The 26,865-nt window shown below is 38.1% G+C and overlaps 1 protein-coding gene across 1 annotated transcript in view; it reads right to left on the bottom strand.

The window, feature by feature from the left end:
• The window catches only part of LOC309452098 (uncharacterized protein), a gene marked incomplete at both ends in the record, with an annotated part of 50,841 nt that overhangs the window by 12,401 nt on the left and 11,575 nt on the right, over positions 1-26,865 (bottom strand). Inside the window, 9 exons of the mRNA XM_082075950.1 lie at positions 3,204-3,350; positions 3,571-3,701; positions 5,136-5,268; positions 5,381-5,522; positions 22,251-22,389; positions 23,282-23,399; positions 23,954-24,018; positions 24,572-24,756; positions 25,340-25,505. Of these exons, the coding sequence (XP_081932076.1) occupies positions 3,204-3,350; positions 3,571-3,701; positions 5,136-5,268; positions 5,381-5,522; positions 22,251-22,389; positions 23,282-23,399; positions 23,954-24,018; positions 24,572-24,756; positions 25,340-25,505 (1,226 nt within the window). The remainder of the gene's footprint in view (positions 1-3,203; positions 3,351-3,570; positions 3,702-5,135; positions 5,269-5,380; positions 5,523-22,250; positions 22,390-23,281; positions 23,400-23,953; positions 24,019-24,571; positions 24,757-25,339; positions 25,506-26,865) is intronic.

Below are 26,865 nucleotides of genomic sequence, written 5' to 3'. Positions count from 1 at the left end.
ATGGAATTAGGTACAGGACCATGAGGATATTTTCAGTAGGCAACAAGGAGATAAAAGTGTGTCTGTGTGTGAACACAGTTCATTAGACACAATCTTTGTTGATTCATTCAGCACCAGAATGAGCAAATTGAGTAACTGCTGTGTTAATATGTACTTATGTGTCTACTAAAAAAAAAATAAATCAAGAAATCTAGTGATCAAGTAATGACCTCTTTAAAATCAGTTTTCAGTTTTGTTACTGGCCTCACTAAGGCTTCCATTTCCCACTCTGCCTCTGCTTACAAAGGAGAGAACGTGGGATCAGAATAAGGTAGGATGCCCATATGAGCAAAAGAATAAGCTGTGAAGGCTAGCAGAAACCTAGGAAGCTAGACCTCCATTTTGCTGATTGAGTATGTAAATAGAGTGTAATCTGATTTTGGTGACCACTGCTGGCAATCAACATAAAAGAAAAATATCCTCAAAATAATTTCAGTGTAGGCACTCACTTTCCCTTGTCACTTGTGTTGATCTGTTGAAGTTTAGTGACAGAGGGTAAAAGTTTCAAAAAAAGTTCAGTGATACGTATTTGTAAATTCTAGCATGGAACTGCCATTTGAAGTTGCAGAAGGCTTAATTTTATTTTATTAGAAAAAAAAAGGAATTATTGATCAAGTGCCTGTCAGTTCTTGTCCATGTTAAGTGCTATGCTCTGTAAATCCTACTGCATTCCTCTATTGCAGAGATTTTTCTCCTCTTAGTTTTGCAAACTCTCTTCTGAATACAGTAATCACTTATCTTATGATCAAGGACTTCTATAAGAAATTCATAGAGCATAATTTAACCATACGATTTTTCAGTTTTGCTTCATTGCTCTAATTGCATATCACTTTCATTTAGTTCTCTCATTTTACTTCACTGGAAAATCTGGCCTTTTAGACCAAATTCTGATGCTTCCAAAGTGACTGACTTCTGCAGAATCAGGATTTTGACACTAGAAGTCAGGAATTACCTCTTTATCTTTATCAATGAGCCTAAAGCAGGACTCAGTATTCAGAACTCTGCAAGATCACCTCCAAGCTTCAAGTACACAGTAGCAAATTTCTAAAATAAACAGATAAAATACAGCACACTCATACCAATGGCCTTGTATGGTGTATGTAGTATATTTCTTTAAGAGACCATAAGCTATCAGATAAACTAAGAAGGATATGCGTAGTTTTTAAATTAAATTTCATACCTGCATTCTCTTTGAATTCAGTAATAACTTCACTTAGATTGTATTGTGATAAAACCAAGTAAGTTCACTGTAGTATTTTCTTAATTCTATTTTCCTTTTTAATAATTATAGTTCGTCATTGACAAACAGACTAAACCACAAACAGTTAATCATGGAGACTTATCAGTTAATCAGTTTCTGCATATTGACATAGCTCAGCCAACCCTTATATTGATCAGTAATTTAGCACGTAACAGGTATTAAAATTTACAACACACATTGGCCTCAGATACATTTCCATTGAAGCCGTGGTTTCACTAGTGATAAGATTATATGCTAGTGGTAAACTCAGTGATGAAATTTCATTCATTAAAAGCTTCTAATAAAATAAGCCACCACAACAAAGCTACCATCCTGTATTAAATTCTGTAAGATGGCTTGAAAACAGGCTGATTTTTCCTTTTCTGTTCCTTCTTATTACAATTCTGGTTTTATTGCTGTCAAAAAGTATTTTAATGCTGTATTCCATTGATACTTTAAAAAAGCTGTCCCTGCTTCAATATAAGTTATGTTCTTAACGGAACACCTAAGGGCAGGAGAAAAAAGAAAGACAGGAAGGTGAAACTTTTTGCTCAGAGTCAAATAACGAGAACAGTAGACAAAATTCAACAGAAAGGATTGACTGAAGTTTTTTCGTTATAGGACTTTTTTATTATTATTTTATAAAAATGCTGATTATAATTTGATTCAGAAGAGCAGTAAAGTTGCTCAAGAAAAGGAATTTCAGATCTATGGAAAAGATAATTTCAACATCCACTTCTTTTTTTTGGAAATTTGGTGAGTCCATCAAAGGACTAAAATATTTTAATGGAATTATAGACTGAAAATTACTATTCAGAATGTTAAAATGAAATATTTTAATAATCTGTAAACAAAATGCCTTGTCTCGTTGCATGACCTAAACAAATTTTCATTTTGGTTGAATCCATACTATACTCTCTGCCAGCTTTATATTTTTAATTTCACTCCTCCAATAGCTCCCAATTCATCGCAATCTCTCCCAGATCAGATTCTGACAAGAAAAAAATCTCAGCTGAACTTTTACAAATACCTTTAATTAGAAGCTCAGAGGTGATTACAAATATTTTGGATAACTGGTAAGTGGAACTTTTGTTTTTGTCAGCTCCCTTCACAATACTTCAATTTTCTTCAACCTGCAGATTTCCTCATCCCCAAATGAAGACATTTACAATGGCCTTACCTAGTAGCATTACTCACTGGGCTTATCCTGAAACTCTTCCTATCTCTATGACGGGTTCAACTTCACCAAGTTTACTTCACGCAGTGGTTTTGAGCTCCCTCAACCACACAAACACTTCATGCTATTAAATCAGTTCAGCAAGAAAATAATTAGCTTGGGTGCAAGTCTTTCTGTCTTGGGCAACAGGCTATGTTTCATCAAAACAACAACAAAATGCCAATTAGAAGGGATTTGTTACAACACCCTGGCAAGTGTTTGGTTTTTCCTTTAGTAGCTAGTGACTTCAAAAAGCTTTCATCAGGAAGTATGCTGCATGTAAAATTCAAAAGTCAGGTAAAGATTCTGTAACATGTTTGCATTGTTGTGATTAAGAATGATTCTCTTATCTGTGCAATAGCGATTAGGAAGAATTTATTCTCTGAAACTGTAGTACTGAAGATGATGTGCCAGATAAGACAGAGACGATTTCTCATTTTGGAAAAATGAGTATTTGATTATGCTCCTCTTCAACAGAGAAACCTGGCACATGAGGCAGAAGCCACCTGAGGAAAGCAAAAGGGGTATCTGAGAAATATCCTTCAAAAATAAACCTGAGATCTCTTTTGCATTGCTTTTTTCTCTGCATGACTCAAAGTTACCCAGAATAGAGCAGATAGATTTCTTCTTTTTGGTGAGTATTTGCTTGGCTACAGAAATGTTAAAGAAAAGAATGTTTAGCATAAAAATCACTCATTTGCGTATTACCTATGTAAAATGCTGAGTTTTCTTCTTTAGAAAAATCATCAATATATGAAACCCCCAATGGCATAACTGGTGCTTCCCCAATTCCACGTAAAAGGTTCCCAAACAACACAAAGAGCCACAGATAGGAATTTGTTGTTTTCTCACATCCTGCAGGTCATAAACATTTACATTTCTGTGAATGTAATTCTGAGAATACTTTATTGCAACAGAAAAATGGCATAAAATATGTTTTTAAAAAAATCATTTTACAGTGGGTTTGTACATGTCATGGTTTCTAACAGGGGTTTTACTGCTTCCCAGTGAAAGAGGGTATAAAAAAATGGGGACAAGCAGAAGAAGGAAACCCAGCATCAGAGCCTTTGCTTACCAAAATTTTTCATTGCACTGGGTGTTTCTGTAGCATCTGTAACTGGACGGCTCACAGACAGTCCTGGGGAGCAAGCTGATACACTCATAGAAGAGTTGTCCACAGTAACAGTTATCCTTTCATAATTATAACTGGAAAACAACTATGTAAAATACAACTGACACGTGAAAGACTCTGCTTTGCAGGAAATGTGTATGAGCCTCATGTTCATACATGTTCATTCCTGTTACATGAAGGCAAAGTGGAGGGGCAACCCATTTCAAGTGCTTTAACTTAAAAAAACCCAAAAAGATAAGCATCTTCATATATTTTTCAAAATGCTCTGACCATTCTAACCCAAATATTTTCTTAAGCTAAAGAGCAAAAAAGCTGCTTCCAGGGCTTAAAGTTTGTTCTTTTAGACTGAAGAACAGAGGCAGAATCCTTCCACATCTTTTCACATAAATCAATGCTGATATTTTTCCCTGCTGACACTCATTTCTTACCTACGTGACAGACATGTAACATAGAGATTTCTGTGTTAGTTTAAAATTACCTAACGATCTACTAGTAACCTATCTGTGTCTATAAAGAGATTAACATAGGCTGCAAAACATGTGCCAGTTCGTCTGTATTTAGGCAGCCAGCTACTACAGCAAATCTGCTAAGTATATTGAAGCCAGCTTGAGTACATTCATGCTACATTGGCATAAACGGAGACCAGATATTCCCTCTGACTGTGCAATCAAGTGGTAAACTTTAATATCATGACGGATGATGGTGAGGTCCCCATGGCCACTGGGTTTTACTCAGTGTTGTGGAGAATGCACAATCTTCAGAATTTGGCTGTATGTTTGAGTTAAATCAGAGATTTCCATGGCTTCTGGCTTGTGCTGTCCCCTGCAGTGCAGGTTCCATGTTATTTCACAAGCAGAGCAGTGACTGCGACCACTTTCCATACCATGGTCCCCAGATACAATTCTTTCCATAGCCCCCTTGTCATAGGTGTCGATCTTGGAGCTAAAGAAGATGCACAAATCAATTTTAATTTTTGAGGGACAGAGGGGGTTTATTTACAATTACTATTCAGTGAGAATGCCGAAGGATTGGAGAGGTGTGAACTGCTTCTGACAGTTACTTAGCTATTTAACTCTCCCTGAGTTCACTGGAGATAGATTCAGATTTTGATAATGTTAAAGAGCTTAGCATGAATAGCCACTATAGAGAAAGAAACATCTTCCATCAAGGTCTCATTACAGTACATTTAAGCATATAAAAAGGAAAATGGCTAAAAACTACATGTGTGTAGATATATATCTATTCCAGGCAAAGAGTTCAACCCACTTTATCCCTAATTATGTATAAATTCTGTATAAATCTTGGGTTTCTCTTCTACTTACCTGTAGAAAGAGGTAAGCTTTCAGAGAGGAAATCAGCAAGTCAGTACTAAAAATCCAACTATCAAAACCTTCCTGTTATCTGGAAGAAACTACTATTGTCAAGCTTGCAAATTGGGTGTATGATTAAAAAATAATTCATATGGTCAAGTTCAACTAGTGCACAATGTGAAAACTCTCCATATTTACCGTCCCATTAGGAACTGAGGTATCACTGACAAAAATGCTCCTAAGGACATGATGAGACATCCAACACCAATTACTTTTGGTCGATGAACTCTTGGTCCAAGGTAGCTCACCAACACCATTACCATTAAGTTGCCTGCATCAACAAGAGAGAGAAACAGCAAGATTACAAAAAGATAGTATTTTTAGGGAAAAAATGTATTAAGAAGAAGCACTTATCCACTTTCCAAACAAAAAAGTATACATACCTATCTCAAAGCTGCCATCAATAATGCCAAAAATTGATGATGAGATTTCAAATCTCCTTTCAATTTGACTGGACATGCTTTTCATGTAGCTTCCAGAAAATCCTTTGGCAAAAAAGGAAAAAGCTAGGGCTCCAAGAAATATCTGAAAAGAGAAAATAACTGAGTTTGCAAAGAAACAATATTTTTATCATGGTTGCATGCGTGAGCAACCTACACAAGAAACACAAAAATCAAGTGCTTTGCTTTCTAATTCTCTGTGAAGAGATCCTTCCTATTGTTTTCATTAAAACAGAAGATTTTACTTTACCTTTCAGGATAATCTCTAAAGCCTCTTCTACTTCAAAGAAAAAGAAAGTTGGCCCTGACTGTGTGCACCTTCTATCTTTCTACCACATACTGTTTTAGCTGTTTCTTTCCTTGGGGAAAATTGGCATTACTGGTTCATTACTGGTACTGTTATTACAGCATATCTTATTTCTCTTACTTCTCCTGTACTAAAAACATAGATTAAAAGGTAAAGCTGCAACTACTGCTATGACTATAGCATACCTCTAAACAATTCATTAGTAAAATATGGCTTCAGTTTTTAACTGCTGAACATATTTATTGACTCCTATGTGCTTGGCATCACAATCTAGAGCATTGTTTCCAACATGTGTAATATCAAAGAGTGTCATGCAGAACTAACTGAATTATGATAGAACTACAAATTTTCATTTTCAGTACTCCAGAGAAAATATGTGGTGAGGGCTCCTCTCCATACCTTTAGCTTTGAACAATTATGGCACACACCCTTGACAGGAACTGCACTGTCATCTGTGTCCTGGAAGAGTGACTTGTCTTTAAGTTGGCCAGCAGTGACTGACCTGTCCATGGTTTTCCTTCTCCAGATCTTATATGTAGGTCTTCCTGTTTGGAAAACATAACTACAGTTAACAATTATTTGCATAAGAATAAAGGTTTCAATGTTTTTCAGACATACTACGTGGTGAGACACTACTTGAGATGTCTACGCCTTTTCTCAGGAAGGATGTTGATGTGTTCAAAGTATCATTGTAATGAGTTAAGGACCGGTGCACTTGCTTTGTGAAATCTGCTTTCTAAAGGACTTCAGGGCCTTCTTTGATAGAGGGAAAATTTAGAGGCAATGTGCTGACAGTTTTTAGAAATCTTTGTAGAGAACCGAAGTCCCTAGGAAGCTGGAGGCTAAGACAGTGTGTCAGATAAACATCTTCACCATGTTTGAATAAATTCTTATATTCTTTTTTAAATATCCACTTTTGATCACTGTTCAAGGCTAGCTGGATCTTTGGTATGATCCAATAGGATCCTGGTAATATGTTATATTTATGAGGATTTTCTCTGTGTAATCTATGAATTCACAGAAATATTGGACACTACTCTGTACATTCTGTCAACATTCCTGTGAGTAACATTATTTATTGGATAAACATTTGTAGAATTGGACCACAAATGATGACTGAGGAGAAAATAGAGGGAGAGATACAGTAAGTTAAGGTGTATTAGGGAAAAAGAGGGCACTGATTTAAAGAAACAAATAATTACTATCTTTAAGTCCACAAGTCTGCACAGGTTCCTGCAAGACAGATGAAATATGCAGCTATCTTAATGTGGCTGCCAAAGTTCTCCATTTTAAAATTGGCTCTAATATAAGGAGTCAGCTACACTAGTTGATGTAGATGAAGCTGATCGGGGACACCAGCTAATAGAGAGAGATCTGGAATAACAACAAGTCAAAAAGAGCTATTGCCAAGTTCCTCTGCTGGAAAACTGGTGCAGTAGTACTGAAATCAATGAGTTAGCTCTGATATACACTGGCACATGTATTAAAGGAATATAGTAGAACTCAGGCCAAGAAATTGGCCTGTAACATTTCCACCCCAAAACACTGGGATCTTAGGTATCCCAATTTGTTTAATTCCTCCAGGAACTTCTCAAAGTTACCTTCCTGCTGACCCATGAGCAGAAGCCATTTAAGTATCGCAAGAGATTTTCAACACCAGGGGCTGTAGCAGGGTCCTGGGCTAACCCACAGATGTTGCTCCGTTCCACTGGAGAACTCATTTCTCCCAAGCAAGATGCCCAGGAGCAACCTGGACTGCCTGAGAAACATCCACCCATGCCCAGAAAGGACAACACTCTTCTAACCACCAAACAGCTCCCCCAAAGTTATTCCTAATGATTGTGATAGGGACTAATGTGTAATAAAGAGATATAAAGCCTCATAAGCACTCTAACGTTTATTATGTAGTTTTTAGTTCCAAATCCCACTCCAGTAGGATCCACCAAAATTTACTATGAAAAGCAGACACATATATTTCACATTGAACCACATAAGAAATTTCTAAAGGGACCTAGTCTTCCTTAGATCACCCTCAGCAGGTCACAAATAAAAAAAAAAAAAAAATGAAAAAAAGAAGTTATACATAAATAAAGTACAGTGAATTCTGATCTACTCAAATCTTTACAGGATGGGAGCTGAAAGAGTTCTCTAAAGCAAATATATTCTTTATTGATTTGTATTTTTTTGAGGATTAACTCTGTGAAACATCAGACTCTGTTAAATAAACAGTATTTAAATCAGTGACATGGTTTTCTTTTCACAATATTTAATGTTATGCTGCCGGGTTAATTATCTACCTTAAACTTATAGAAAATGTTAAATTGTATAAACACTTATCTTGTGCCTAATGAAACAACAACATTTTCCATAACCACTCTATAAAAATCTGAACTTTGGCAAACCAGCAAATCATTGACACCAGTCGTATTTAAAATTACATGAAGCAAGAAAAATAATACAAGATTTCATTTATGACCATTAAAGAAAAAAATGAAGTAATGGTAACTAATAGTTTTTGTACAGAGGGACAAAACATCCCACTGTCCACAGTTCTTATCCCTTAAAAAAATATCTAATTTGCAGAATTGTACCTTTGTACTTCACATAAACTCTTTCAAGTTTAGTGACACTGAGATGTACACAAAGCCTAGTCTGTCCTGCACTAGCACCTAAAAATTAAACCAACAAAAAAACTAAGAAACAAATGGAAAGAAGCAGGAAGGTAGAGCAGGGAGACACAGCGAGAGGCAGAGAGAGAGAACTTACTTTGTGTCACTGCGGTGTCAGGCGGTTTCTTTCCCGTGCCCAAGGGCTTTCAGGCTTGAAGCCAGAACAACGTCACAGCAAAAGTGCTGCCTACTCCAAGAAGTGGAGCACTCCACCGCATTTTTTCAAACCTTGAATTTCCTTCTTATGGTGATTGCAAAACTTTCCCACAATCACTGATACAAAAGCTTTGCAAAAGAAGGCAGGTTTCTAGTGGTGTTATTTTGGCAGCCTACCTGCCAGCCTGCTAGTGGTGCCAGCCTCTCCCGGAAGGAACAACTTGTTTTTTTCATTCTTTCTTTTTTTCCTCTTTTTTTTTCCTTAACAACGTCTAAAAACTAAAGCTGCTTTAAGCACCTTTCCAAAGGGCACTCGCTACCATCCACCCAACAGCCATGGAGTGATTCAGCTCACGTACAAGACCCCTGAGAGGGCAGGCTCAGTTTTTCCAAGCATTTTACCTGCAGCCTCAGTAACTTGAACTTCTTGGTGCCTTTGATGAGGGTCAGCAAAGATACTGAAGGATGGTCTAGCTCCTCAAAGGGCATGAATTGTGTATTGATATCTGCCAGGGTCCTCTGTGTCACAACCCCAATGCAGAGGTGCAAGAGGGCTAACCTCGCGGAGACCTAAAGAGAAGCAGATGCCCTCAGGAAATCACAGCCTCCATCAGACCCTCTGCCTATTATAAATCAGAATTATTTAACACAACTGCAAGCAGTTCCTGCAGGTGCCAATAGGAGATCTGGGATGAAACAGCCATCCCTCCAAGTTGACTACTGATGGGCCAGACAAATAGAGTGAACCTATTACCCACAGCTAGCCCAGCTCTCATGTCCTAACCAACCACAAGTAGAAAATCAGCTCTAACATCTAGCAGGGCACATACAGAGTCCAAACCTACTTAATCTGTGTCCTCTCTAGAGCAGAACTCCCCAGTGCAAGGGAAGATTCTGACATAGAAGTCATTCCAGGCATTATCAAGAGTCTCAAGAAAAGGTTTTGGTCATTTGGTTGCCTGTAACAGCACAGTGCTCACTTTTGCAGAAACTAGCATTACAAAATCAGACTCAAGTATAATTAAAGGACCATTCTACTGATTTCTAAATATAGAAAAAAAGAGTTTTACGACTCAACTTCAGGAACCCTGGAAACAAAAAGCATTGTTCCAACATCCTTTCTTTCCAGTGATAGGTAAACTGAAATTCAAACTTTGACAAAGTTGGTATTAAAAGTCTTGATTAGCTTTTTCTGTATAAAAATACATTAAGAGATTTGCTAAAGATTAAATTAACTCAATGAAATACATGGAAATGTATTATTTAGTCATGAAATCTGAAAGAAATAGTAAACTTGCGAAGTCCATAAATATAGAAGTTCTCACATTCCACTGAAGCCTGGTAGTTAACTGCAGATGATCATTTTATCTGCCATATTCACACTCTCTATTGGATTTTGCTTGATGGAATTTTGCACATCTTACTGTGATGACTATATATTTTTTTATTAATACTCTTCATTTAAAGTTTCAGTTCTTCCATTTTGCCAGCAGGACTCTATCCTCTATCCTGTCACCAGATGCTCAGTGAGAAAATCAAAACACAGCTCACTTCTACCATTTAGTAAGAACATATGCAACACAGAAAAATGCTATTTTCTGCAATGGTTTTAATTGCAATGTTGCTGCATTAGTCTTTAAATGCTAACTTGTTTTTTCATTAGTTTAAACACAAGGGAAAAAATACCTATTGAAACTCTCTCTTAAAATAACTCAGAATACAGGAAATGCAATCTAACCTGTTCTTCAGAGGAACTGATCCTTCTCATACTTTTACTTCAGCGAAAAAGAGTTATCTTTGCTTAGTTCTTAACATCTTAATTATTATTTAAAATAAAATCTTGTAAATGCTTAGATTCATTCACCAGAATATCACCAGAATTTGCTTCATCTGATAATTTAAAATTTACCCATATTAAACCCTGTATTTGGACTACTTTTAACTACAATGATAGTGCAAAGTTTGAGGAAAAACATGTATGAACATTAGCAACGGGTCCCCTATTTATCATTGCTGTGAGCCTGTCACCAGGTAGAAGAACAGAAGTCTGTTGGAAAGGTAACTGCAAGCCCATTGTCTATCAGGAAAGAAGGTGGAGTGCAGTTCTCAAGATGAGACACCCAGAAAAATCCCATCAGCACTTCTGTAAACATATTTTGAAGCTGAATACAAAGAGTTTTATCTAGAGAGGGCATGACACTTCTTGTAAGTGTCGCACACAGATGATAGGGTACATTTATGAGGCAGGACTGCACGGATTCAGTACAGACACATCCAGATGAGACAGTCAGTTTCTCTTTAAAGTTCAAGGAGGAAAAAGAAGCATTTCCAGAGGTGTGAGTTGTCTTGTCTATTTTAGATACTTACTGTAGATATGAGATGAAATGAGCTCCAGGTATGGCTTTGAGAGAAGACTAGACAGCAAGATCAGCTTTTGACAACAAAAAGTCAGGGGAGATGAATCCCACCATAAAAGTTTTCAGTGCTCCCATAAAAATAGTCTTCCATAGCTTTTGCAAACTGACCTCCAGTATCTGCAACAGCATTTGCCACCGTGCCTGTCCATGCAACTTGGTTGTGATGTGGCAGGTGCTAACAGATGAGGAAAAGGGCCCTTGCTATGGAAGGGCAGTCCTGGGGAGGCAAACCGTAGCTGCTGGATCCCAGCCAGCCCACTTGCATATGCTGGCAGTGAGCAGCATCAGCAGCTCACATCAATCAGCACCTCTCCACAAGCCACAACGTGGGATGTTGTGTCAGTCACCAGCCTGACAACCGGCTGTAGGTTGGCCTTGCCCACTGGGGAACCTGTTCTGCGAGGCCTGTGGTAACATGGAAACTCAAAAACAGGAGAGCAGGTCACCAAAAAGGATGTATTTGTTGTTGCTGATGGAGTGTTCCTGATTCCCTCATGACCCAATGCTGTCTGTCTGGGGCAGGCTGGCAGCAGCAGGCACTCAGAGGTGGGTACAAGAGTCCCCTGCAAATGGCTCTAATGGAGGAAGCTGCCTCCCGAGCCCGTCCAGGTGCTGTGCTATGTAGCACCACCAGCCATGCTCCCAAGGCAGGACACGGTGTCCCTGATGTGATGCGCTTGGCTGGCTGAACATCAACATCCTCACTCTGGTGTGTTGTGAACCACATCAAATGGGTGCATGATATTCCGCAGATGAGGAGAAGTAAGGACATTCAGAACAAGCAGGTTTACATTCCCGTGCTCAGCCAGCTTGTTTCCCCAGGTGGTTGTTTTGTCTGGCAGCCACTTAAGAAACTGCAGATGTTTTAGGCTTGGCCTCCTGACACGCAGAGGTAAACCAGGTGGCAACTCCCGCTCAGGAGGCTGCGTGTGGGGAGCTGCATCTCGTTCATCAGTGGAGGAAGTGTTGTGCAAGGGGAACCCGCTTGTCTTCGCTTTAGTTGCACTCGGTTGTGCTGATTGAGCTTTAAAGCCAAACAGGGCCGCAGCCAGAAGCAGCACAATCCCAAATGTCAAGCCACCAACCAAAAGATCACGTGGCAGTGCCATGTCGGGGCTGATGTGGCTGCAAGGCCAAGGCTCAGGGAGTCAGTCTGCAAGTCACATTGTGGGCTTTCTCAGGAGTAAGTGGTAGCGGAGTGAAGAGGAAGACAAATTCTGATAGATTGCTGAAGTGTGGAAGGACAACATGTGAAAGAAGAGGGGAAGAAAATGTTAATCCTCTGCCTCAAAAAGAAAAATGCTTTTAGAAGCATGATTTGTACATAAGGTGTTCAGCCTTTTTCTTCACACTGATTTTAATCTCTGGAAATGTGCACAGATAATCTGGGGTTGCTATACTAAGATGTCATGTGACCTTATTTTAGTAATTCCAGCCTCCTTGGGTCCCAAAGAGAACTGATAAAAGACAAAGATACAACTGGTACAATCATTTCAGAGTGTTCTTCTATGAGAATTTTCTCTTGTAGAACTTGATTTGGCAACTGTTCACAGGTCTCCTGCAAAATTGGTGCAATCTAACTCTGCAGTAAGGGAATTTTCTTCCCAAGGATGAGGCTGCACTGAGTACTTACATGTAAAACCTCAAATAATAGAAGTAGTAGAGGAGGAGTGTTACTGATCTCTTCAAATTGTGACAGATATTACATGTGTGCTCATATGGGAATCAATACTATTAACCTTGGAGGAAGAGATATTAAAAAATTATTTTAAGTCATATAATTTCTTGCTAAGATGGGCTGTATGTGCCTTTGAACTTGGATATAATGTGTGCTTGAATTAATTAGTCTTCTGAAAAAGAAAAAGGTATGTCAAAAAAACAGTTTTTTGTCAATGGCTGAATCTCCATTACATGCTGGATCAATATTTTAACCTGAATAAATGAATCATTGTCTAGCTACACTCTACGCTTAAAAACAAAACATGACGAGATGTTTGGGATAGCCCAAACAAACATACTGGGGATGTTTTCAAAGCTGCAAAGTAGAAGTCTAAATGTCACTGACAACCTTCAGAAGAGGGTGCTCACATTCAATACAGGCCATTGGAAATCACCTTTTAAAAGTATTTTGTGTGAAAGTTGTATTAAAAATGAACCTAAGAAACTGAAGGTGAAATTTGGCTCCTAAAGGTCATAGCCTTTGTGCAGCAGAAAGTTTGCTTTAAAAGAAAGTAAAGAAGTAACTCTATGGTGGAATACAACCCAAAATAAGTCAGCTTCAAGTATGCCAGTACCAATGTGTTTCTCATGCCATGATCTCTGCTGTTCCCTCTAAGCTCCAGCTCCAGGTGGGAGCTGCCCACTGCCTGTGCCACCTCTGTGGGAGTGCAAAATGCACCTGAGCCCAAGGGCAAGGAGGAACGAGCCTCCACGTACCAGGGAGCAGACTGGGGAGTGTGGTTCTGCCTTCATGGGCAGAGGGACAGTGAATTCAAGGAGCTTAGGAGAGAAACCCTGCACTTGTAAATAGTTAATTCTGGGCGATTCCAGTAACAAGCCTGCACATGGAGTGCCTTTTCAATCCCATCTCCCTGTGGGTGGTAACCTAAAAGCACAGTAGAATTTCTCTGTTGGCAAAACTAGTGCAAATCCCCTGGATTCCAGCAAATTTGAGCAAAGGCATGAGAAGAACTCTTTGGAGCACTATGATGTACCTGCACCACTTTCATCTTACGATGTGGTTGGTATATAAATTCCAGCTAATTCTCACATTCAAAGTACACTAATAACTTGTGGTATTGTAAAATTATTCTCAAATACTTTTCACTCTCTCTTTGGTGTGAAATGTAGGAGGAACATCTCAATACTGATTTGTTTGTACATTACATTGTTATAAACTTGCCTCCACCTTTTTTTTAATATGAAGAAACCTTCAAGCACTTTCATATAAAAGACTATAATTACTTATGCAACCTGGGAGGGATGGGTGTGTCCTACTAAATGATGTTTTAAAAGTAATTAAAATAAACTTTCAGACTTTCTACTTTCATTTAAAATGTGCTAGATGTGGGAAGCTTCTAGGAAAACATTTCCTATTTTTTCCCTGGATCAGTATTTCTCACTTGCAGTTCCAAGGACGGCTGTTTTTCTCATGGCTACTTTTGGAAACAATATTTTATGTAGAGTTTTGCTGTTTCATGACATTATGCATTAAGTACTTTTAAAGTACTACTTGCAGTAATTGGTTTTAAGGCAGCTGGGTTTTTACATGAGGAGCATCTAAAGCAAGCATATTGTGAACTATCACTAAGATGACTGTACAGCATAATCTCCAGCAAACATCCAATGGGATTATTTTTCCTCTGCTAAGGAAAGTAAAGGTATCTTCCTCTATAATCTGTAAGACCAGTCATAGGGAACGTCAGTGATATAACTGTAAACATTAAAAAGGCAGTATACTCACTAGTTTGGTGCTCCACTCCAGGAAGTGGCATGGTGACCTATACTTCTTTTTTTTTGTTGTTATATTATTGTTGGCTTTGGAGGTGCTGAAAAGGAAAAACAAAAGTCCCTGAAACTACTTTCTGGCATTCAGTTTCCCAGTGCCAATGACAACACAGTTTTAAAAAAAACAGATCTCTTCTTTCTATTTTGTAAATGGCACAAATTCTAGAAAAATCTCAAAGGCAAAAAATGCACACAGTATAATATCAAAATGTAGAAAGATCTTGGTTAAATCAGTACTGGAAGACTTCTTTCAAGGCAAAAAAAAAAAAGCAGTGTGTCAGTCAAGAACCAGTTTTCAGAACAAAAGGATGTTTGTTAGATGAGCATCACATGAAATTTATGCATTCTTTGGACAAACTATAAGGTGCTCAGTATAGGAAGGTACAGGCTTACTTTAGGGAGCTTAACAAAAACAAGTATCTGAAGAATGTAAAAACATCAATGAGAAAAAATGAATATGAAATTGGTTTAGAAACTCTATATTGAAAGAACAAATTAATGCAACAGGGTATCTGTGACATATTGGGAAAAATTCCAAGACAGTAAAATTAATAGAGTATAAAACAATCCCCAAAGAAGTAATGGAAGCCATGCCATCTATATTTTAAAATTAGACTTGATAAACATTAATAAATATGTGCCAAGAAATAATATTTTATTGGCAGTAGAGAATGTAATTCATTTACCATAGTGCATTTATAAAATCAGAAGAGCTAAAACAACTCAGTTAGGATTAGAATTAGAGGTCTAGGTCACTAAATCATTCCCATCTGCTCAGTCACCATCACTGCCTGTGTTCTCCAGCATGAACAAGTTTAAACAGGCAGTAGTTTAAACCCCATTTGATATCGCATGGGTTCCCATTTGCAGCTTGCAGTGCAATTGTTTACACCTAAGACAGATGCACCAGATGCTCTTCCCCCTGCCATGGTGCAGATGTCAGCCACAGCACCCTCTGCTTATTGCCCTCCCTTTCTAGTTACCACAAGCCACACTTTTTTATGACACAGAGATACCTGTCAAGCCAAAACCTTTGGGAACTAGGGTTTTTGTCTCAAGCAAAGCCCAGGTTGACTGGAGCTATGCAAGGATCCCACTGGTGCTGCAATCTGAGGGGACCAAAGCCAACCCATCTCACTGTAGGACATGCTGGCATCTGCCAAAGCCTCTAGTGAGAAACAGAGGTGTGTACCTGGTTACAAAGTCAAAAGCAAAAAAGAAAAAGGTTGCCAAGCACATTATTACAACTTGCACAATCCTCTAGGCTGATGCATGTTTCCTTCCATAGAGTTGTCTGGATTATGGGATTATTCCAGCATACATTGCACTTGCTAAATGTTCTGCACAGGTATTAATCCGTGGCTTACGACTGAGAGCCTACAGTCTGATCCCTACAGCAATTCCTATCTTCTGCCTGTCATCCTGTACTGCATAAATGCTGAGTGAGGGCCACTGCATATCCTGGAGTTATCTGTATCACTCCTGACCCTTCTGGTACCTCTTCTCATGCCTGTTTTGTTTTTTAAACTAAAGGCATATCCAGACTAACCTACCTGTCACTTTATTTAAAGAAGATATTGCTTAATGAGTTTGGAGCACTGATGGCTCAGCTGTCATTTTTGGGCATTCAGGCCTCTGAATTTCACAGAGTAATTCCCTATTAGTCATCTCCACATCTGGAAGACTGATTGAACTGCAACCCAGTTGTGTGAAAACACACATATCAGAAAAGTGTGAGTAAAAAAAGGTATCAGTTATACCAGCTACACTGAATGATTGCAACAGCTCACCCTCAGTATTAAAGCCACCTAAATATATGGCAGAAGGGTTCCTTTGTGATACGGATTTTTGGGGGGATTTATCAGCCCATAGTACTGAAGCAAAACAGGCTTCCCACACCTACCACACTCTTCATCTCTCCAGACATTTACTGAAGTCATAATTCTTTTTTAACAAAATCACTGTGTGCTGCCATGGAAGTGTGTGGTAGCAAGTTCACAACGTTCACACAGAAATAAGATTTGGAGAAATCTAAGCTCATCTCTACATTAGCCTTTGCTAATAAAAGAAAAAACTAAACTGCACCTAAAGGTCTGTGATTGTGAGGAAAGTTCAACTACATCAAACCTCTACTGCTCAGGCTTTGTCTGACCTGAAAACAAAGCATGATAAATTAACAGAGAAAGTTGGAAACAATGAGTAGTTTTGTGTTTGGTTTATTTGAATTTAGAAATAACTTCTCTAGCACGCAAGACAACATTTCAGACTCCTACATATAAATAAGTAAAATGAAAAGAGAACTCCCTCGGCAAACTCTGTTAAATTGTAATTCCTGAAAAATAACTGAGAGCATAAACAATAAAAGTTGTCTATGTGTCTGTGTGCATGCTTATATATATATATGTACATATACCTTTTATAGGAATAATCCTGCAAACTTCTGGCCACAGGAGGAAGTAAGTCACAAAGCTGCAGCAGCAGCAACATTGAAAATGCTGTTATCCTATTATTCAGATTCACCAGGAGGAACATTCAGAGTTATAATGAAGTATGAGGTAGAAATGTACTGAATGGGGGAAAAAAAAAAAAAAAAAAAAGGCAAAAAAGCAGGGATCATGCTCTCTTGGAATATTTTTCAATTCTGGAAATTTCTGCAGAAACTTAAGCCTTTATACACAGAAGCTTTCTTGAGATTAGTTTGCTACCTACAAAAGAAAAAAAATCATCATGTGCCAGACAGCTGCAGTTGCTTGCACTCTGGCCTTCCAAAGAGCTGCCTTGAAACAATAGTAACAGCAAAGGTACAGCATGAACTGGACAACTTTGTGTTTCATTAACCTCAAATGAGAAGTCTGATTTTTTCAAAGCCTGTTTTGGAACGATTAAAATAATAACATTATAAGCTAAGGAGCTTTTACACAAGCACAGGGGTTCAAGGCCTTTAATAGAAGCCACATCTTTGTAATGAACTTTTTCTTTTACACCACCATTTTCCACCTGTAATTGGCTTTCTGCCCTGCAAGTGGGGACCTTCCTCAAACACTGCCCAAGCTATGAGGATCCAGCAAGCTGCCACCTACAGTTGTGTGCATGTCTGCCCTGAACTAACCACGTTTGCACTCCCTAAGTACCTCTCTTGGAAAGAAACAGGTACACATCTTGCTTCTGGCATGGAGCTACCCAATGGGCTCCTCTTGAAGGTAAGCTGGGCATTGTGACACCTAAGATTTCACCTTCTAAAGGGATCTACTATTTTTTGTCCTGTGATTTAAGAAATCTGTGCCCTTGACTCCCCAAACAAAGCGAGAGAGCGGCAATTACCTGGTCATTTTCCACATTCTCAGAGAAAGTCCTAAACAATGAAAGTTCAAAATCCCAACCAGCATAACTGAGAACACTTTATGCCTTACTAAGAAAGGAAAAGATTAACAACAATTCTGTAAAAAAAAAGCAGCAGTAGCCAAGAACTTGTTGCTGGATATATCCAGTTTTTATCGCATGACCAAACTTACATAAAGCAATTTGGCTTTTTTGCATACCAAATCCCATCCCAGGTATGCTCATGGTGTTCCTCTCTCCACATCCACAGGCTGAATTAGCTCCTGGTACACTGAGGCTTGCTTGGATGAGAAGAGCCTGTAGGGAGGAGTTACCTGCAAAAACTCAACTTGAGACAGAATACAGAACACAGATACAGAATACAGATACAGAATCAGCCTTCTGTTCACTGTAATTGAAAAGGCTGAAAAAAAAAAAGTGAACTGCCCATAATACTTGTTCAAAACTGTAATGCCCATGTGTTCAGAGCTATACACGTTAACATAGTATGTTTGTATCACAAACAAAAAACCAGCATCCTTATCATAAATCAGACAGTTACACCCTCAGCCGAATCCTTGTGTAATGATGCGGCTTTGGTCAACACACCTTCCCTTATACCCACTGATTAAAATTAACTTGCCAGGCAACATTTTTTCCTCCCAAATGAGTAATTTCCTGCCAAAAAAAAAAAAAAAAATCATAGAAATCATAGCTCAAACAATATGCATAATAAGAAGTTTTTAATCGTGCATCAATAATAGGTTTCAATCCTTAAAAGTGAGAAGCAGTAGGTAGACAATGAAGTTTATACAAGACCCAGAATTTCTTAGGATTTACATAAAACTGCTAATAATTACTTGTAAAATATCAACAGACTTGGAAAGAAAGTAGATGATGAAATTAAAAGTTGATACAGGAAAAATAATGTAAATAGTAAAAACAAACAAAACCCCACATACAACCACCACACAGATGTGCTTCTTAAAAAGCATTGCCATGAGATACTGAAGGCTTTATTTTTATTTATTTGAAAATGATGGCTCAGGACCTGACCATGGTCAAAAAAATCCAATAGAGCATCAGGTATCATTACAAAAGGCACTGTGTACAAAATGCCAGATGAAGACGTGTGTGCAGTTTGAGTACCATTACCTTTAAAATATCTTCAGGATGGTTGCACTGGTCACATTGCCAGTAAAACATCAAGTGTTTTTATCTCAGTGTCTGGCAGCATCTGCATCCAGGCACCAGCACCTAGCTTCCCCCTTGGTAGGCTTAGGGATCAAAATTCAACTCATGGGCACCCTTTACTGAGTTGAAACTTAATTGACAAAGAAACGTGGTTGATTTTATTATGATAACCATATTCTTGGCTCTCAGACACTCAGAAAATAAACTTACCACACATTTTTATTAATTTTATATTGGACTTAATCTACTCAAATATTCATATACTACTGCTTGATAAAAAACTTTACACCTACTGTTACCTCTATTGGCATTATTTGATTTGTGGCTTGTGCTACCCACAATGCTGTTGCGAGTCTCGGTGCTTGAAACATCAGACCAGGATCAGCCCAGATTTTCAAGCACGGTGAATATCATCTGAGTACCTACTGTAACCTACAGCAAGCAGCTTCTGTTCAAGTGAGTGTGACAACAGGGTCAGTTAGGGGCTCAGTCTTTAAATGTCCCATGTCATCTACTTAAACAATGAACATCATTAAGACCACACATTTTTAAGTTAAGCACATACTTAAATGCTTTGCTGAATCAAGGTCAGCATACTCAAAACTTGGAAGGATCAAGTCTAAAGTTTGGCTTTACATTTGAAGGAATAGCTCCAAGAGTATTATTTTAACCTCCCAACCTAATCCCAGGAATGTCTGTTGTACCAGACATGGCATACCATAAAGCTTTTATGACAATTACTTTGGAATGACCTGCACTCTCCATTTCCTGGTTTTGCTCTGGAGAAGCAATGTTCCCACCATAGGCTTATGCCAAGGAGCCTCTCTACCATTCCATCACCCAGCTAGCACTATGTTGATAAACAGACTGAGTAGCAGGCTAATGATTTAAAAGTATCTTGTGAAGGTGGTCTGTTTCATTGCTACATTCTGAAGCAGATGAACTGGAACAACTAAAAAGAAAGTTAAAGTATCTACTAAAATGCTAAATTTAAACTTGGAAACTTTCCTATCTGCTTCCTTCTATTTCAAAATACAGTAAGTTAACTAGACCTTACTCTTTGGCAGTGGTCCATTTAAACAGCGCAGATTTGCCTACCTAACAAAGCCCTTTTGTTTCCTACAGCTGTGAAACTTCAGTGCACTGTAACTTGTCACATTTCCCAGGTTACCTTGGCACCAAACTGTGACTAAATGCCTGCAAAAGATTTTAACTCTAGCTTTGGAAGAATATAATACCTGCGAGCAAGAATGATGGCTTTCAGTAAGTGGCCCGTGGTAGCAAGAGCAATGCTGAAAATCAGCTGTGCTTCAAATGTTCACGGAACTTCTGGAAAACCTGTCGCTTCATAGAGAACTGCACTCTCTGCTCTGCTCTGACACAAGCTGCATCATGTTTGCTTATTGTTTTATTCCCCTTCCTCACTTTATACCTGTTCAGCTCTATCATCCAGTGCAAAGGGAGGAAGGGACTGTAACATATCTTTTCAAAAGAACTAATTGTGAGGATCTCCTGTATTTGAAAAAAACTTTAAATTCTGGAGCTGAGTTCCTACAATGTGGGAAGAAATGGATCTTTTGTCATTGATTTCATGGTGGCAGGAAGCAAATCCAAGCATATACACATAAGGTGTTACTAAGACACCTTAAAGTAAAACAGAATATAACTTAACTAATGTAACTACTTTAGGGAAATATCCTTCCCTTTTTTCCATAGCTGCAGAAGGTCTCAGATGGATAAAACAGGAGTAGGTCTGCATCATACAGATTAAATGGGTAGGAAATATTTGTAAGTGCTGGAGCATTGGTCTATAATATAGTTCCAGAAGCTCCCTTCATTCCTTATGCAGAAGGGAGTAATAATCAGGAGGGCTGTTTTTTTATTATTTCCAACAGCTGAAATTAAAGGGCTTGAGAAGTTATTGCATGGTCACCTGCAGACAGACCTAAACACAAGGCAGTTCCAGTCTAGAAGCTAAACATGGATGCACTATATTCAATCAAAGATACACCTGGTGTGACATATACCCTTATCATCAGGGGTTTCTTCATGTTTTGTTTTTGTATTTTCCCTGAGACATTCAGAGTCTTTTCCTGAGATACTTAAGCCATCCTAGGGCAACAGCTCACTGTCAGCAAACCCCAAATGGATACTACATTCATTGTAGTATCATGTCTGAGAGAAATAAAAGTTGGACAAAGATCAGGAAGAGCACATGGATGATTATGGTTATGTACCATTCAAAAATAATTTGACAAGACATGAGAAGGTGTACAATTTAGCAGACAGCAATATGATGGGCAAAATGCTCACAAGTATAATTCTATCATGCTCAATGTATGAGTTATTCCACTCTTAAGTGAATGCAACTGAAGTAACAAATCCTGATACTTTTCCTTGTCCACGCTCTATTTACACCTTAAAACATTTCCATAATAACGTCTTTTTAATTTTTTTTTCTTTCTTCCTTTTTTTTATTTTTGTTTTAAATTTATTATTGTTACCACAGCACCCAGGCTATGTCATAAACCAGGCTGCCAATATATTGACCACCTACACCAGGGGTGTCAAACTCATTTTCACCGGGGGCCATATCAGCCTCGTGGTTGCCTTCAAAGGGCATGTAGGAGTAGTTACATTTATACAGTCCTAAAATTACATTCAGCCCTTTGAAGGCAACCATGAGGCTGATGTGGTCCTTGGTGAAAATGAGTTTGACATCCCTGATCTACACTGTGCAAAATAACAAACAGCACCTGCCTGAAAGGACTAACAGTATAATTAAATAACCTTATGGAAAAGTCAGGCCCAAAGAAGTTACAAATCCTGTCTACAGTCAATGAGAGATGCTATGGTGGAAGACATTGGAGAATTCCAGCTTGAAATCTGTCATCACTGGAGTCAGTTGCAAAACTGTCCCTATCTTCAGTGAAACCAGGACTGAAAACATATGTTTCTTCTTCATAGTCCTTTGCTCAGACAACTGAAACCCATCATGTCATAAGTTTTCATATGTCTACTCCTTGTTCTTTTGCACCAAATATATTTTTCCTATAACCTCTGTTTATGAACTGATACTTATATAATATAATTAGGGTACAACTAGATGTAATTCTATTAATCTCTGTCTAAGTGTTCACTACTTAAAGTATGAAATCTTTCACAAGGATATATCCAAAATTTATACTGCAAGGATTTTTCACAACATGTCCTGCTTTGAAATGCTATTTCAATGCTTCTTGTACTTTATTCTGCATTTCTACTGGTGCATTCAATAAGACTTGTTTTTCAGATTTAAGTTTCTTCTTTAAAATTAGGAGAACTAGTGCACTTGGGATATAGGACACTCCACGTAATACTGCTGGCAGGCCAAGATAGAGCCACCTGAAATAAAGGATGAGTGTCATTAAATTTATAATTAATTTAAAAATATCAAAACTATTCAGCATACATTGTTTCGTGACAGTTGCCTAGCTGCTCTAAAGGTTGTGCCCTGATCCTTTTGGATCTCATAAAAGAGGAATTAATATGAGAATGGAGAATATGTCAGGTTCAGTGAAATGGCTATTTACATCACTCAGGTTCAGGCAACTAATTTAGCCAGTGAAGGTAGCCAACTGATACCCTTGTGGCTTTCTCCTTAGGGGGAGGAGACAGCCCTGAAAAGGGCAGCTCAGACCACCTGAGTAAAACTTCTGGGCATTCACTAGCTAGGATTCTTCTTCCAAACCATCCTCAACATAGTATTAAAAGATATCAGCCTAAGACCATTGGTTCAACAAGATTTTTGTTGAAAATTACCACAGTGCTCCTTGAAGGACTACAAAAGCATGAAGCACAGTATGCCAGGCCAATTCCCAACTTAGGTAACCATATCTTCTCTATAAATTTCTCCTATATTTGAATTCAAGTACTATTTCAACCATTTTCTGCTCAAATATATTGCATAGTCAGCCATTAAACATCTGACATTTTTCTGACAAGGGCTTACTGCTTTAATTTTTTTTTTAATCAGAATTCAGTGTTTTAAGGTCTGTTCTCATGAAAGGCCACTAGTGAATGTAATTATGACACCAAACATTTCTGTTTAAAGGATGTTCCAACATCTGTGGCAAACATTGCACTTGACAAATAAGGCCAATGCCAAAGTGTCGTGTCAAATCTCTAACTCAGGAGCAGTTTGTCTACTAGGAAAAGATAAAGAGCATACAATTATACCTCTATGCTTGTAATAAAACAGTAGGAAGGAGAAATGAAAATAAAGTAGAAAATATACCTGTATGTGACAATGTCATACATCCTACATGCTCCTTCTCCACCACAAGTCATGGTACCCCACTTCAAGCAAGTGGTATCTATCAAAGCTCCAAAATAAATGGGAGATGGAATTCCAGCTACAAAGGATATTAGCAACATTTTTGTGAATAGCGTACTTTTTCTAATTAGCAGATACACTAATAGAACCTATGCTGTTTCTCACCTACTCCATCTGTCCTGTCCTCTTGCAGCATGAACCAGGTTCTCTGTATGTCTTATGTTGTCTTTTCTTCCTTATCCACTTACCCTCAACAAAGATTTTCTTTCCTGTTGCCTGTTTAGTGATATATACATGCTACAATATGGACTGTGATTCCTATTCAAAATCCAATGTTTCATCAGTGAGAGTGAGTGTTGTGTTCAATAAACATATAACAAGAGTGAAGGAATGCAAAATGCCGTTCAAACAGCAGATATAGTTACCCTATTACCTAGTATAAAAAAATGCAAACTGAAAGCCATTCTAATTTGTCATGCTGCCTAGATCTGTAAAAAACCACCAAATTCTTCCTGATCAAAGGCACTCTGTGGAATTGCACTCCTATGCCACACCCACAGCCCTGATGTGATCCTTATCTAACCCTAGATCAGACCTAACTGTGCTTCTGAAGTGTGTTAGAGCTTTTCTTACCAAATACTCTTGAAGCTAGTCCATGGATACCCACTCCAAATGACTTTTCTTCAGGCTTTAGAGACCTATATGATAATTACATTGTACATAAATTAGTCGAGGTGACATTAATACAAAATGTTTACCTTTTTTTTTTTTTCAAACTCTTAATCACAATAGGCCCAAACCATTCTAATTAGAGCGCTGGTTGAAAGAGTTGATTATCCTCATTAGGTGAAGTTTACTGGAGTTCCTTAACTAAGACTGCCAAATCACAAAAGAAAAAGCTATTGTCCCAGTATGTTTCACTTGGACTGGGGCAAGCAAAAAGTGCAAGACAGTTGTGTCTTAATCAACATCATGTTGATGGGATCAGTAAACACACGGTATCACAGACATCTCAATATCTCAGTGCACTGACTCAGCAGTCCTACACTAATTCAGAGTACAGCTGATAGCCAGAAGTAACAACAGGTTGTGAAGCTGGCACAACACTAAACCTTAACACAACACAGAAATAACATAAGATCTTTCTATTCTTCCTCCCTCAATACACAAACTAACACACTTTTAATTCCTGTGGGTGTTTGACTTCAGAATAAAAAGTTCAGTAGATTTCTTAAGAGTATTTTACTGTACCTTATTAAGACCATGTACCCAGGCATGGCTGCTAAGGAAAAAATGAAGCTGCAGACTAATGACAATACTAAAAAATAATGAAGCATCTTGTCACAGTGTTCTCCTCCATCACACCGGCCCAGAACTGCAGAGACATTTTGAGATGAAAACCCTGAGGCTGCAACACAGGTGCAGTTTTCAAATACCTGTCAAAAGAGTATTTTAATCACACAGACTTGTCAAAACTCACAGACCGAGTGTGAAACTCGCACAGTTGACACCTAGCTCACTCTCTCCTGCACTTGAGCATGTTACACACGTGCAGCACTGCACTGCAGACCCTCTCCCAGTCTGCCAGGCACAGGTCCAACCATTGCCTGTATGAGACACATGGAGTTAGCAGGAGGGATCTACAATACCTGGTTACTTGTTTAAATCTATACGTCAAAAGAGATCATTAAGTCCATGCTATAGAATTTCATTTTGGCTGAAATGTTCTTGTGTACTCAGGTTACCAAGTGGCAACACCTTGAGAAGAATTTCTCACTCCATTTTGAGCTTTTAAGATTCCTTTAATTATTAGAAGAAAAGGAGGCTTCTTCATTATACTGTTTAATTTAAACTTAAACTAATTTTCATATTTAGTTTGGAATTTATGTTGTCATTCAATGAATTTGTCCAACTCTATTTATCACCTTATACGTATGGATGTTTCCCACCCTATATCGATATGGATATTTCTCACCTACCATATTTCACAGTTATGGCACAGTAAAATGTATGCATTACCATACTTTTTCCAGTTCCTCTTGAGGCTTTACACCCGGCAAGACAAGGTGATACATAAGTGATTCCATTGTTGCCACAAACAGGGTCCCATATTTTCAATGGACAATCACAATCCAGGTTGCAGCCAGCAAGTAGAGCACTTTGTTCATATGAAACTTGCTCTATTCTGAAATAGATTTAGAAGATGAATAAATAGTTCAGTAATGAAATACCTACAGTAACTCTTTGCAATGCTTACGATTCTACTCTAGCTCAAGTGTTGATCCAGGACTTAATCCTACATGCTCCTATCCTGGAGTCATTAATTTCTATCTTTCTACCAGATATTATATTGTAATATATTACGTTATGTTATGTTATGTTATGTTATGTTATGTTATGTTATGTTATGTTATGTTATGTTATGTTATGTTATGTTATGTTATGTTATGTTATATGTTATGTTAATCATATTATATTTATATTATCAATTCATAGATAGGTATGCATACCCTACAGCATTTTTCACATCTATGGCATGTATGTTCTTGATTGTCTATAAGCATTACATCTATACCTACATGTGCATTTTATAAACACACAATCCCTCCCAATGCTTAATGGCAACCTTCAAATCATGAAACTGCAGATGAAATACCCTTTGATAACTTGATGGCAATCAAATTCCAGTAAACCTGTGTGATATAAAGAAGTTTGTCCCTCTGTAATTCTGATTTTGCATTCATGTATGCCTAACTTGATCAACAACTTTTTATTTTTACCCTCAGTTACATGACTTGAATATATGATTAGATGAGTAAAAGAATTAATATGGACGTGCAATTGCCTGAGTCTTGATGTTAATTTTTTTTATACACTTTATTGTTTAAAACAGTTGCTGGTGTGACTGAAATCTAGTTAATTTTCCTTCATGCAGTTAGAAAACTTTCTTTTTTTTAGCTAGCATGGTCATTGTTTGGACTTAGTTTGAGAACAAGAGATAACACTCCTGGGCAGAGTTAATGTTTTTAATTGTTCTGGTCTGAGAGCCAAGAATGGTTGGGAGTGCTCTGCCCACAGGTGTGAGGCAGCAGGGAATGGGGGCATGGATGGGGCAGAGCTTCACTGACAGCCAGAGTGGTCAATGGGAGTATTCCATTCCATTAGCGTCACACTGCATATTTAAGCTGTTGGGATCGTCTGGCTAACTTTTTTTCTCATTTGGTCAAAGCTGGGATGTAGACCCCTTGTGGGGAGTTCTCTCTGGGGATGTCTTTGGTTTGGCCTTTTGCCATCCTGCTATTTGCAGAGGCCTCTGGGCCTTTCTGCCTTTTTATCTCTTTTTTTTTCTCTGGGATCAGCTGTTCAGAACCAGGTGCTGCTGCCTGGGACTGGCTGCTGAGTGCCAATGGAGTTTGTGAGGAATTGCAGTATCTTTTATTTTATATTCTATTTGTATTTTGTATCTATATTTACTACTAGTATATTAGTATTTTGTTATTTTATTAAACTGTGTTTATCTCAATCTAAGTTTCTCCCTTCCCTTT

Source organism: Streptopelia decaocto (genome assembly GCF_964273445.1).
Source record: "Streptopelia decaocto genome assembly, chromosome: 1".
In the NCBI taxonomy this organism is placed as follows: domain Eukaryota; kingdom Metazoa; phylum Chordata; class Aves; order Columbiformes; family Columbidae; genus Streptopelia; species Streptopelia decaocto.
The sequence above is the reverse complement of the archived record's forward strand: the minus strand, read 5'-3'. Positions and strand labels throughout refer to the sequence as shown.